This window comes from Opisthocomus hoazin, chromosome W, assembly GCF_030867145.1.
Source record: "Opisthocomus hoazin isolate bOpiHoa1 chromosome W, bOpiHoa1.hap1, whole genome shotgun sequence".
Taxonomy (NCBI): Eukaryota; Metazoa; Chordata; class Aves; order Opisthocomiformes; family Opisthocomidae; genus Opisthocomus; species Opisthocomus hoazin.
Window position 1 is genome coordinate 43,691,597 of NC_134453.1, and position 13,482 is coordinate 43,705,078.

Consider the following 13,482-nt stretch of genomic DNA (forward strand, 5'->3'; position numbering starts at 1 on the left):
TGTTTTGATGTTTATTGTACTCCTTATTGTTATTTGTGTGGGTTTATCATGTGTACAATCTTCACTAGTTAAAACTTTTAGTACGCATATTAGAATGCTTCAAGTTCATAACCCTGAATGTGTTCCTTTAATTCCTTCTCCTATCAGGGAGAAAGATGAGCCCCTCAACCCGTCTGAACCTAAATTCATCTAATATTCCTTTTTGACGAGATGTGACTAAAGTCATGGGGTGGATAATGTAATCGATGGCCTTGCTGGACCTGTCAAATGCAAGACCAAAGACAAACTCGGACTGAGGGGTCTCTCCACTGAGGTGTCAAGAGCCGAAGAAATAACCAAGGAAGTAAATAACTGGTGCTTATCTTATCAGACAAAAGTAAGGGGGAATAGCCCATCACTGTAAACCAAGTGATCTGTGGGGCGCTGCGGAGGCTGCACAGCCAGAGATTGCTTCAGAGATTGCTTTGGATAAAGCACAGATGGCCCCCGAATACACATACCAAGATGCCCGCTCCGAAGGCGTGTCACACTGCTGAGTCCCACTTCTGAAGACACGACATTCCATGCCAAGAGCCAATCGATACACAATAACTGACTTAGTCCCACCTCACCAAAAGATTTCCAAACATATAAAAATTGGCACTTGCAAACTCTCTTTGGGAGGAGGAGCCAAGCGAGAACTTCACCTTACGGACGGGTCGACGGGCCTGAACCTCTCTTCCCCCCCAAGAAGGGACGCCTTTTTGGTAAGAGTCGCGCCTCTGACTTTGTCAGACGTATCCCCAGGAACACATTGTTAACTAAAGCGCTAAACTATTACTTTGAGCTCAACTTTTGTAGACAGTGCATTTATCAACGGCAATTCCCAATCTGTGATACCTGTCACTTGAATAAATTACCTATTGTTTCAACTTTGCAAAACTGTTTCAGTGAAAGTCCTTGAAAGGGCTCTGGCAGGCAAGTTGAATATCAGACTCCCCTTACCCCCCCCTTTAACACGACACCCATGGCTTTCTTACAAGAACTGAAGTGCTTAGTTACCTAAAAAAGCTTAAAGAAACAGGTTAAAAAGGACTTGTTTTAGCATTTTAAATTCAGCTGTTTCAGTAGGCCCATCAGTCATTTTGTATTTGATTATTTCAGTGCTGTCACCTCAAGTAATTTTTCTTGTATTTTTTCTTAAAGCTCTAGCTCTAAGAGCTCTCTAGCCTCCCTTCCTGAGTTTTTCCCTCTTCATCTCTGACTCCCCACCCTCCCAGCGTTTAGAAACATTTTATGCAGTGCATGAATCTGGACTCTTGTTCAGCTTAAATGCCATGTCTCCTCTTAATGGTTGTTGTTCTTGTTCTAGTACTTCCAGATAAGTTTTAACCACCGAGGTGACTTGTGTTGGCCAGCATTAGGTTGTCTGCAATCCATTTTTTCTACCTTTAGACCATTATTTGCTTCATACAAACACAACTGTGCAGCTGTATGTATCTTTCTTTTAAATTGCCATAACTGGTAGAATACTAAAGCCCTGTATGTATTACTGGAATGAGCAAAAATGATTGCAAGCAGCCTAACACTTTGAAACATTATTAAGAATTAATTTCACCAAGTGGTGGCCAAGGGTATTTTTCCAAGTAACTCATAGAATAGCCTTTGATTATGTGCATGAAGTTAACCAAGTCAAGGTTGCTGTTTTGCAGCCATTCCTTCCTCTCTGTGTAGCTCTGGAATACAGACCTTCCAAAACCGTGAGGCAGAAAAAGAGGAAATGGATGCTCAGCTCAGCAAGGTCTTTCCACGGGAAGAACATTAATGGAAAGAAAAAACTAACTATAAATTTAAATATAGTTCAGGTATGGCTTTAACACATTTTAATTTCTTGCCTGGAATTAACACATCTTCCCACTTGCTTTCAGAAAGTTAAAGGAACTCAAGGGGCAATACTAGCAGGACAAAGGAACTTCAGACTCAGATTATAATTTACAAGCCGTTATGGAGCTACACCAATGCAGAGGGAGCCCAAGGAGAAGCATACCTGGTGCTTACGGCAGAATTTCAAGAGCAAAGATGCCATTACCTCTTCATGTACTCCCTAGCCTAGAAATGAAAAAAAGCTTCAACAGCATCTTGTGTAGCTATTAATATTCTGTCCTGGGTTCAGTCAGGACAGGGTTAATTTTCACCAGAATCCAGGAAGGGACACAGCCGGGTGGGCTGACCCCACCTGGCCAAACAGAGCAGGGTATTCCATACCATGTACTCTCATGCTGGGTTCCGGTGGGGGGGGAGCTGGGCAGTGGGAACTTAGTCGCAGCTGGGGAGTGCAGACAGCATCAGTCAGGGAGAGCGGCTCTCTGTGTTCTGTGGTTTGTGTTATGTATTCTCCTTATCCGTATCGTTGTTGTTGCTGTTCCCTCTGTTTGCTGTTCTGTTAAACTGCCCTTATCCCAACCCACCGGTTTCTGCCTGTTTCTTTCCATTCTCCTCCGCACCCCAGCGGGGAGAGGGGCGGCCGCGTGACACTTTTGTTGCCGGCCACAGCCAAACTATAACATATTCATAGACTTAATGAGAAGTAGCTATTCCTGCTGAGTAGCAGATGGATGAAAAAGGTGGATCTGTGGTCTTTTCCATCTGCTTTTCTCTGTGATTTCTTAAGTCAATTTGATAATTTCTGCCCAGATCTGAAATGACAGAAGAATGACAAAGTTGAGATAACTGACACATAAGCTACTTCTGCTTATTATGGAAGTTCTATTTGTCATTGGCATATCTCTCACTCTTATTTCTCAATTTTAACTGTAAAGCTTTTTTACTATGACAGGAAAAATTCTTACAGTGGCATTAAGTGGCTAAGACCTGGTAAAGAACAGCCATTACCCAATTTAGAAGAGCATTTTTACTGACTTGCTAGATGCTTATTTAAAACAGAAATAGTGCTAGAAGAACATAGAAGAAAAATTGCTTCAAGATGTGAACAATTATTAACAAAGAGTAAGTGATGGGATGAAAATTAAATATAATTTTCCTCTGCTCTCATACACACACAATCATGAAGTTCTTAATTTTTTTATCTTCTACATATTCCATTTCTCTGCTCTCAGAAACAATGAAATCAATACCATATTAATAGTAAAAGAAAGTACTACATCCTCATCTCTCGCCTGTAGCATTCAGGCTCCCAAATACCTCCAAAATTCAGTTGGAGTTAAGTATATAAATCCAGTAGATCACTCGTAAAATATATGCCTAAAATGATGAAGATGCCAGTTAATATCCCAGCAAGGTATCTGTGAATTTATGAAACTGGCACCTCAAAGAATAACTGTTTTGTGCAGTCTATACCCAGAAGCATAAGCATCAGTTTATACTCATTTCCTATCCAGGAGGTAGCTTTCATGCTCCCAAAGAAAAAACACCTTATAGTACATACAGAAAATAAACTCTGCAGAACATAGTTTTGTCCCTTGTCTGTAGTCTGCAGTTTAAACTTACTTAGTTAAAAACCATTAGCCATTTTCTTAGTATAAGCAACTGATATCAGAAAAAGCAAAAAAAGTTCTATACCTAGATGTAAAAAAATTCTCTACCCATGAAATTACAAATCAATGCTACTGTCTGAGACCTTAATAGCATATAAAAAAGCCAGTACTTGCATATTCTAAACCATCTTCAGGTTTTCTGCTGATCTTTCTTTAAAAATCAGTCAGCAAGTCTGATACAGTTCACTGAATTTCCCATCCATTTTTAATGGAAAATGCAGTTTCCACAAAGCTCTTCAGTCACCTGTTTAGAAAATAAACTATTGCTGTAGTCTCGGTTTTTGGTGGAAACAAAAAGTAGATGTTAAGTTTCAAGTCAACTTGATGCTACTTGTACTTCTTAGATCTTATGCCTGACACGCCTGACATTCTTTCGCTTGACATTCTTTCGCTAAGTTCCTTGACGGAGCCATCTCCCGACTGTGCACCTCCCAGCTGAACACTTGCATTGCATCATGGAAAATGTAGTCTAGCTGGGTAAACTAGCCCATGTGAATGAAGCAACTAGACGCTCAAATTACAGCTTCTGCATCGTATGCTAGCAAGTGCTGTTCGTTGTTAAATCCAAGTGAGATGAATAAGTGTTTTCAACTGTAAGTCACCAAAAATGCCATTTTCAAGCTAAAGTTCAAAAGTATTTAATTAATTAAAAATATTGATTGTTCTAAAATGATACACCAAAGTCTCTCTTCACAAGAAAGATGGCATCGCCTTTATTTGCTAGCTCTGATCCTTATTAGATACTATTTTTATAATATTTTACATTAGCAGTGTGGCTATAATTAGGGACAGAATTCCCTGTGACAAGCAAAAGTAGCATTTGATATTTACCCAGTGCTACGCAGGAGTGTCATATCCTCAGCCTGCCACTGTGGCTCATCAGCATTTTCTCTTTTTTTTTTTTTCCAGGAAGGCCATTTAATTCGAGGAGTCGGTATGATCTCGAATGGTATGCTTTTTAATAAACACAGAAAAATAAAAAGAATCCTTCTCACTTCACACTCTGCGACAACTGCAAGCATTATACACTGCACCACTTGCTAAAAATTAACTGGGACAGATGGCCAACACCAGCCTTTTTACAGACCTTTTCGACACCAAAGCAAACACAACACGTTAATTGCGTTCAATTTACTCACCGCGGATCGTGGCACGGAGCCCTTCACCTTGGGACTACCAGAGTGCTTCCAAGCCGGACCGAGCTCGCACCGGGCTGCGAGCATTGCTTCCAGGGACCAGTCGGCGCGTGCGCGGCCAGCGAGCCAGCACACGCCAGGCACCCCACGGGGCGGGGGCTCGCCCCACGGCCCAATGGCCGTAGCTACCGTAGTGCCTCTAATAGAGGGGAAAGTTTTGGGACGCGCCTCACCAAGACACCTCTAGGGCTTTCTGCGGGCACGCGTGAGATCAGCCACCCCGGCTCCTGCCCCAGAGGAGCAGCACCCCGACAAGAAGACCCTGGCTTTGCTCATTTCAGCCCACCTCTGAGGCAGGACCCCAGGCCAGGCCACCCCACCCCATGTGGGGCCGCTCATAGGCGCTTCATACCTGCTGTCCGAGGCGCCTCTGCCGCCTCCCAGCAGCTCTCAACTCCCGCGGAGCTCGGGCGAAAGGCGGGCGTCGCTCTGCTCTTTCGGGCGAGGTGCTGGAGGCGGGCCAGCCCCTGCCTTTCCGCGGACGAGGGTGGCTGCCTCAGCCATTACCGTATTTTCTGGCTGCGAAGCACAGTTCGCCTCCCCCGCCGGCTTTCCTAGCAGAGGTGTCAGAGAGGGGCGCCGCCAGCCACGCCCCTTTTTACCACCAGGCGCGTGAGGCTCTCTCGGGCTTGCGCGCGTGACATCAGCAGGGGGAGGGGAAGAAAAAGGCGACACATCGGCACGGTATCCCCGCGCTAGGAAGACGCGCACCATCCCCCACCAGCACGCAGAACGAGCCTTCCTCAGGCCGTGCTATTTATGTTTGTGGCGCCGATTTGCATAAGGCTCCGCCCTCTACCGAGGGCGAGGTGGCCCGCACCGCCCCCGCAGCCATGTAAAGGAAGAGGGGGCGTGACCTGGGGGTGGCTCGCGGCCGCTCGCTGCCTTCCTGGTGCTGTTTATAGGGTACAGCCACTTCCGCTGTCTGCTTAGAAGCCACGAGATCATGGCGGAGCGTGGTCAGCTTCCTCCCCCCGCTAAGCGTCTCTGCTGCAGACCCGGCTATGGCTCGGTGTGCAGGCCGGGCCAGCGGGTGGGCAGCATCAGACTCGGCAACGGGGCGCTCTGCGCCGGATCCTCCTCCTGCGCTGCTGCTGCTGCAGCAGCTGCCGCCGCCGCAGCCCTGAGGCTGCTACCGCTCGGCAAGATCCAGAGCCCTGAGTCTCTATTAGACATTGCGGCTCGCAAGGTGGCGGAGAAGTGGCCCTTCCAGCGGGTGGAGGAGCGCTTCGAGCGGATCCCAGAGCCGGTGCAGCGCAGGATCGTCTACTGGTCCTTCCCCCGCAGCGAGAGGGAGATCTGCATGTACTCTTCCTTCAACACCGGCACCGAGGACTCCGCCGCCGCCCCCGGGGGGGGCGCGGACACCGCCTCCACCGACGAGAACCGCCTGCCCTTCCGCAGGGGCATCGCTCTGCTGGACGGCGGCTGTGTCGATAACGTCCTGCAAGTCGGTGAGTCACCGGCCGGGACCGCGCCGCGGAGCTGGGCCGCGGCCACCGGGGCAGGGCGCCCCTGGCCTCCTCAGCCGCGGGTCTCTCCCTGCGTGTCACCTGCCTGCCATCCGGGCAGCTGCCTCCCTCTCTGCGCGACCTCGGCGGCCGGAACCACCCCGCCTCCTTGGCGCGGCCCGGCAGCCCCTCGGGGAGCCGGCAGCGCGGCCGAAGAGCTGCCCCCTGCGGCCCGGCCTGCACGAATCCTTCACTCCCGGGCTGTAATTCGGGACGGGTAACTTCCTCTGCCAGTCTCCTCCTCACACATAACACGGAATAACTCCTTTGCCCCACGGAATAACTCCTTTGCCCCGCTCCATGACACATCCACGGCCCCCGCCGCCAGCGGCTGTCCCGATCTCCGACAGGCGAGCCGGGCACACTGACCCCGCCTGTCTCTTTAACTCTCCCACCGCGTCGTGCCCGCTCCCTTTAATCCAGAGTGTGTAGTCCTGTTTGGTTTTGCTCCCTCCCAGCATCCACCCTCAGTAATCCGGGTCATCGCTATACCCTAAGCCACAATAGCGATGAGATGCCTTCGCCACCGCCCCCCCCCGGGTGGAAATGAATCAGCAGAAGGTGGCCGGCGGGGGAAGAGGGTGGAATGCGCCGCGATCCAAAATAAAGATATAAAAGAGAGTGCGAGACCCCAGGAGGGGTGAAGCCGCAAACAAAGACATTTCTAGGGCAGCGGCGAGACAGAGGGTGGGGGCGCGATCCGCCCAAGCCCCGCGGCCGGGGGGGGGGGGGGTCGGGAAAGGCCCCCGGTTCGGGGCGACGGTGGGTAAGCTACCGCAGCTCGGGCGCGGAGGGGTCCACGAGTTATTTTAGGATGAGCCCCTGCGTGACAATGGCAAGGTGGGGAGGAAAGCACTGCTCTTCCTCCTCCTGGAACAATACTTCCACCGCTGTTCCCTCACCCGGTGACCGCCGCCTGCCGCTGCTCTTCGCCCCCTGCAAGCTTGCAAGCTGGCGCCCCTGGTTAACTCCTCCCTGCCTCCGTTTAAAGGGCACTGGAGGTTGGAGCCCTTCGCCCCGACGGGGGGCTGCCCGGGGGGGGTGGGAGGCGTTTTCCCCGCCCGCAAGCAGCCCCCTCGTCAGGGTGGTGGTGTCGGCCCTGCAGGGAAAGAGTTTATAGTTTCCCCGGGAAACTGCCGCGGGGGGTGGTGCGCTTGTCGTTTGCGCTTTGTGCGGACTGGGCGCGCTGGGCACATCGCCGTGCGGAGGCGACGACGACTGGGCACTTTGTTCTCATTTTCATGTTTATTTGTGTTCTCTTCAGTTCTCTCTCTCTCCCTCTCCTCCCCCCCCCGGAAAGGGGAAGCCAGACAAAAGAGACTATTGCTTCTCACCTTCGGCTCGACAATCGGGGGGGCAGGGCGGGAACGGTGGCTCCGCGTGGCCGATCCCTCTGTCCCGCCCTGTGCTGGGCCAGACCGTCCCCCAGCGGTGGCTCAGCTGCGCCTGCTGCTCGCCTTTTGTTCTCTGCGCCGTGTGGCGCTGAGTTGCGCCGAGCTGTGGCGGAGGCCCCGGTCCCGGTGCTGCGGCTCGGGGTCGGAGGGTGCAAGGCTCTCCCTCGGTCTTGCCCGCAGCGGGTTTCACTTCGCGGGTAGCCTGCAAACGTGCCTTCTGCTTTCCGAAGGGAAGCTCTGTTGCTGTTCCTGGGCTAAGCGCTCTTCCCCTTCTGCCTAGGTGGAGTTCAGCTTTAGATTTATTTTTTTTTAATATTTACTTTTCTGTAAGGGTTTTAAAAATTTTTTTTAAGGGTTTTACTTTTTTTTTTTTTTTAATTAACTTTCTCATAAGTTTAATCTTTTAGCTTTCTCTCTCTTTCTAAAGGTCTGAGGCGCATCTGTGGTTCCTCAGGACTGGCAAAACCAGAAGTAGGGCTTCTTTAGTTTGGTTGGCAATGCTGAGGCTTTTTTTTTTTCCCCCCCTTTTACTTGTACTTGATTCTGTTTGCAAGCAATGAGGAATGACAGGAGTGCACATAAGGAGGGTTTCTTGGCTGATTACATTTAAGCTAGGAATTCACTGTGACAATAAAGCCAAGGGGTGATAAATAAAAGATGGAATCTTTTCTCTGACCCCCAGCGTGGGCTTGGCTTTGCTTGCTTTCAGCAGTGGAATAGGCCTCAATGAGTAGTTGTGAAAGGAAGGAAAAAGTAACTTTTTGCATAGCTTCAAAAGGGGAGTAATGTTGGTAAGGGTCAATGTGAAGAAAGAAAATATGCATAAATACAACTGAAGTGTTGACTGCTGCTTCTGGACCCCTTAACTGCATTCCGAACAAGTGCTATACCTACTGCTGACAATACCTTTGGTTTGGTTTGATTGTTTGGGGTTTTTTTAACCTTATGTGAGCCTCCTTTGGAAGGCTGTGCAACAATAGTGGAAGGTGGTGATATGAAACATGTCAATTGTATTATTATTAAGGGTATGGTCCAAATGCCTCTTAAACACTGGCAGGCATGGGGCATTGTTCCTGCTGTATTTAGCATTTGCGTGGCCTCACCTTGAGTACCATGTGCATTTGTGGGCCCCACAATTTAAGGATGTTCAGGTCCTTAAATGTGTCCAGAGGAAGACAACAAAGCTGGTGAAGGGGCTGGAAGGCATGTCCTATGAGGAGCGGCTAAGGACTCTGGGGTTCTCTAGTTTGGAGAAAAGGAGGCTGAGGAGTGACCTCATAGCTCTCTACAGCTTTCTGAGGAGGGGAAGTGGAGAGGGAAGTGCTGATCTCTTCTCCCTGGTATCCAGTGACAGGACGCGTGGGAATGGTTCAAAGCTGCATCAGGGGAGGTTCAGAGTTGACATCAGGAAGCATTTCTTTACCAAGAGGGTGGTCAAACCCTGGAACAGACTTCCTAGAGAGGTGGTCGATGCCCCAAGCCTGTCCATGTTGAAGAGGCATTTGGCCAATGCCCTTAACAACATGCTTTAACTTTTGGTCAGCCCTGAAGTGGTCAGGCAGTTGGACTAGATGATCATTGTAGGTCTCTCCCAACTGAAATTATTCTGTTCTGTATTGTTCTGACAGAGGCCTTCGGTTTGCTTAGCAAGGGAGTCGTGGAGCACTTGGGTGCTGGTATAGGAAAGTTCTTGTGTAATTTAGGTAGGTAGCTGTGTCATTATGTGTCATCAGGGCTGGTAAAGGCTCTTGCTGGTGAGATACTCCTTGCGAAGCAGAAAGGTGCAACTGTGACAGCAAATTTAACTTGAGTGAATTATATTGCGTGGAGAACGGAATTGGTTCCATATAATATGATTGAATATGTAGCATTGAGGAAAACCTAATGTTGAGTTTAAGTGCCTGTTTAGTGACCATATAAATGTGAACTTGTGTTCCTTGCAGTATGAGTAATGGAAACTCTGTAAATGTTTACTATTGTACTATGGAAAAGTGCAGTTGTTGGGAAAAGTACATTTTATTACATATCAGTTCTAACAGCCTCACTTGTAACGCTAAGTATTACTCTAAACAGGGGATGCAGGATTTGGTTTCTGAGGGAGACGCATAAATTTTAGTTCAGTGGTAGTTAAATGGAACAATTTGCTTCTGAATTTTACATGGGTTTTTTTTGGTCTAGCCCTGAATAAACATTCAGACAACTTTATTATGGCAACTCATTTCAAGTGAAAGAATTTCAAAAACTTCTGTCTGTGCTCTGCTAAAAATCTTCATGTGATCTTGCTTCATGCTCCTCCAACTTCATCTTGTGTGTAATGAAAAATCCTAAATAAAAGTAACATAACACATTAGTGATATGCACAAATAATATTCTTAATAATCAAGTAATCAAGCAGTAAAGTTGTCTGCTAGCCTATTTTGAAGTTGAATTATGTTGTCCTAGCATAATAATCGTCACTTAATTTTGAAAGATTTTTCTCTAGTTGCCTTAAAAATTCCATTTGTATCCAACTTATTGATGTTTTTATAGCTTTTTTGTTTGTCGGACATGAAGGATTTTATTTTGTAGTTTATTAAAAAAAAAAGGAATGCAGAATCCTAAAGCAAACCTTTTCAACTGTTTAAAACAGAGCTTTTCTACTATACATGTTTTTAATTTATTTCAGACCAAGTATTTTTAGTAAAAGTGTCAGTCTAAACATGAAATCACTTTGTGAGTAAATAGAACAATCTGAAAGGCAAATTAGAAACTGACTGTTTCACTTGGTCAAATTGGTGAATATGCTAGGAGTGAGCAGACAGTTTTAGATGGTGAAGTGTATATTTGGTTTCTGAGGTTAGCTCTGAATTAGTATATGGTACTGTATTGTTGTCACAGGTGTGGCTGTCAAGGTTAGGAAGAGGTATGATCCCTCAATAGCGTGGTTGACCTGGTGACAGCCCTTAATGCAGTTATTCTAAGAGAAGAAAAACCAAAACAAACTGTGCCTCTGCTGGTATGACTCTTCTTGCTTGGGGAAAGATGGAGACTGCCTTTGCTGTAGTTCTATAAAGTTCAGCTTTGCTGCTGTAGCTGCACTCACATTAGAAGTACTTGAAGTGTTTTTTTTTCATATGTCATCTAAGTACTCCTGAAGTATTCTTGTCTGTAATTTGAGGTCGGCTTGTCTTTGCTGCATAGAACCTGCTTGCTCGTACAGGTCTTCCTTTAAGGCGTTACAGTACTTTCCACTGCAGCATAAGGCTTTGTAATCACGGTAGTCATGCCTCTTGGGTATGAATGGCAAGGGAGTGAGTTGGAGGGAAGAAACTCCAAGGGAAGGAAAGTAATGTAAAGAATTAATTGACTGGCACTTACCACAGCTCTAGAATTTAATGTTAATATTGTGAGCTAGAAAACTGCCTTGTCTGTGGAAGAGGGTTCAGTCAAACAGCATCATCAGCGTGAAGCTGCAGATTTGTTTTTCTGAAGCCCCTTGGTGAAATGTGATCAGAGGGATGTAACCAAAATACTTTTTAAAGAAAAACAAAGTAAAATTTCTCAAGTGTAAAATGTAAAATTTCTCAAGTGTTGGAGCTCCTTAGATGTTTCTTTAGTTGTTTTTTAAATGAAGTTAAAGACTTGATTTTTTTTTTTCCCCAATTTTCTTTTAATGAGAAGTAATTTTATCATTTATTGTTACAGCTAATTATCCACTTCCCCTTTTTTTTTTGGGGGGGGGGGGGGATGGGGGGGAGAGGAAGGAATATGAGCTAAGAGTTGGTGATTGCTTTCAAAACCAGGAGAAGCTATTTTCTCACCAGGAAGTGAAAGCTTTACCGGACCATGCTGGTAATTGCTACATGTAATTCTGGTGGAAAGTGATACCTAGATGTATTATAATCGGCAAATTTCAGATCCTTTTAATGGATGATGATTCTAGTTAATAATTTTGTTCTCTCTAGCCATCTTTGCTCAAAATAATGTGAAATTGTAGAGCAAGTAAAACAAATGTAATTTCTCTTCTTTCAAGGCTTAATTGTTTGAGTGCCAACAGTATCGTGTGAAACACCTTTCTGTTGATAAAACAAACCCAGGCATTTTATTAGCAAAGCTGGCACAAATGTTTGTGTTGTAAATTGAAGTGCACCTTTTAGCAGACACGATGATCTTCACTGATGTATGCAATATATATCTAATTTTTGATGAAACCTGTAGGTCACATGGATTTAGTGAAACATTTTTATTTAATGCAAGTAATACTAAATTATGTGCCAAAACTAAGGCTGTCATTTGTGGAGATAGAAGCACTGATTTGCATTAACTTCTTGATGTCCTGTGATAACAAGTTGTCCTGGTATGTGTAGTGACTTTTTTCCAAGGGGAAAAGGTTGTATTAAACTCTGCTTATTTGAGGAGTACAAGAAGTTTATCTGCTGACATGCTAAAGAAACAAGCATGGTTTCTTCTGTACTCAGCCTGATGTTGGGATTTGTTTAGGAATGTATGACTAAAGTAATCCAGAATTTGTTAATACAGTATGCTAGGGGAGTAAACAAATGATGTCTGCCTTCTTGCTGGACTTTTTTTACTTAGTTCCAAGATTACTAGAGCCTTGTGAAAATATCTTTAGTGATTCCAGTTTCAGTTTGCTTTAAGAAATAACTACCAATATTTCCAAGTTCCAGAACAGAAACAAGTAAATGAATTTTTAAATATTTCTTCATGAAAAGGAGACATCTGAATGCATTCCAGTTTCCTTGCTACATTTGGAATGCAATACATTAATTGGGGAACATGCAAGCTATTTTCAGTGTGCTCTGATGTACTATCCTTGACCTTGAATAATTTCTTTGGAAACCCTTAAAAAAGGGAGGGGGGGAAAGGAAAAAAAGCTTTCTTTCAAGACCAGGTTACTAAACATGGAAAACTCTGTAAATCAGCTCCTGCCTTATTTTCAGTCTTTCTCTAAAAATATCTAATCTGGATTTCAAGAGAAAGTAAGCATTTTAAAGTGATTCCAAGAGGTGAAAATAAAACTTTATACTATCTTTCCATGTAATTATGAGTAGTAGGATAAATGTAATAGGACAGTGTAATTATTGCTCTATATTTTTTTTTTAAGGAGAAAAAGAGTTGTAAATCACTTTCCATCCCAGTTTTTAAAACAAGGAAACTTCTTTTCTATGAAAGTTTTATATTGGGTTGACCTAACACGTTTTTTCATTGTTTGTTTTGGGTCAATTTTCATGTTTCTCAAATTTAATTTTTTCCCTAATTTCAAGGCTTTCCTTGCTCCCAAGAAATCAGTTTTCATTTTCAAAGCTTGCTTTCAGTTTAGGAAAGCAATTATGTCTATGTATATGATCAGATGTTTTTGTATGTAGTGATTCTTGAATTTGAGCCAGTTGTCATGCCAGCAACCAATGCTTGTATGCACACTTGATCTCTCTGCACTCTAAGAAATGAACAATTAATTAAAAGAAAAATCTGTTTGTGAGGGTAGGCTGAAACAATTTAAAAGTCAGCATTGGACAAATTGGTTTCCTTAAAAAAAAAAATCAGTAGCTAGTTGCAGTGTTTTGTTATATTTGCTTTTTTTAATGAACCTGTTAAAATTGAACCCTTACATAAGATTCTGGTTAAATTCTAGTTAAAAAAAAAAAACCAAAACTGAAACATCACCAAAAAAAACCCCAAAACACCAACACTACTTAGAGTAAGAAGTAGTATGTTATTATGTATAGTAGTTTTTACTGGTGAAGGATAAAGTATATATGGCACACTATAAGATATGTCTGCATGGGTTCAATTTTAATGTCTCCTGATATCCAGGTAATCTAGTTATGTCAAGACAAATCCTGAAGTT

General features: G+C 45.0%; 1 protein-coding gene and 1 long non-coding RNA gene across 3 annotated transcripts in view; one reads left to right on the forward strand and one right to left on the reverse strand.

Annotated features, from left to right (window-relative positions):
• The window catches only part of LOC142365655 (uncharacterized), a 28,225-nt gene extending 22,761 nt beyond the window's left edge, over positions 1 to 5,464 (reverse strand). Inside the window, exons 1-2 of one of the 2 annotated variants that reach the window (XR_012766526.1) lie at positions 5,082 to 5,464; positions 4,365 to 4,487 (exon numbers count right to left, since the gene is read on the reverse strand). This is a non-coding gene — a long non-coding RNA (uncharacterized LOC142365655). Of the gene's footprint in view, positions 1 to 4,364; positions 4,488 to 4,672; positions 4,766 to 5,081 lie in introns of those variants that run through there. The other variant, XR_012766527.1, reaches the window with a different exon arrangement.
• A 211-nt stretch (positions 5,465 to 5,675) lies between these two features.
• Positions 5,676 to 13,482, forward strand: part of LOC104337720 (zinc finger SWIM domain-containing protein 6) — a 137,013-nt gene continuing 129,206 nt past the window's right edge. Inside the window, exon 1 of the mRNA XM_075446653.1 lies at positions 5,676 to 6,183. Within this exon, the coding sequence (XP_075302768.1) occupies positions 5,676 to 6,183 (508 nt within the window). The remainder of the gene's footprint in view (positions 6,184 to 13,482) is intronic.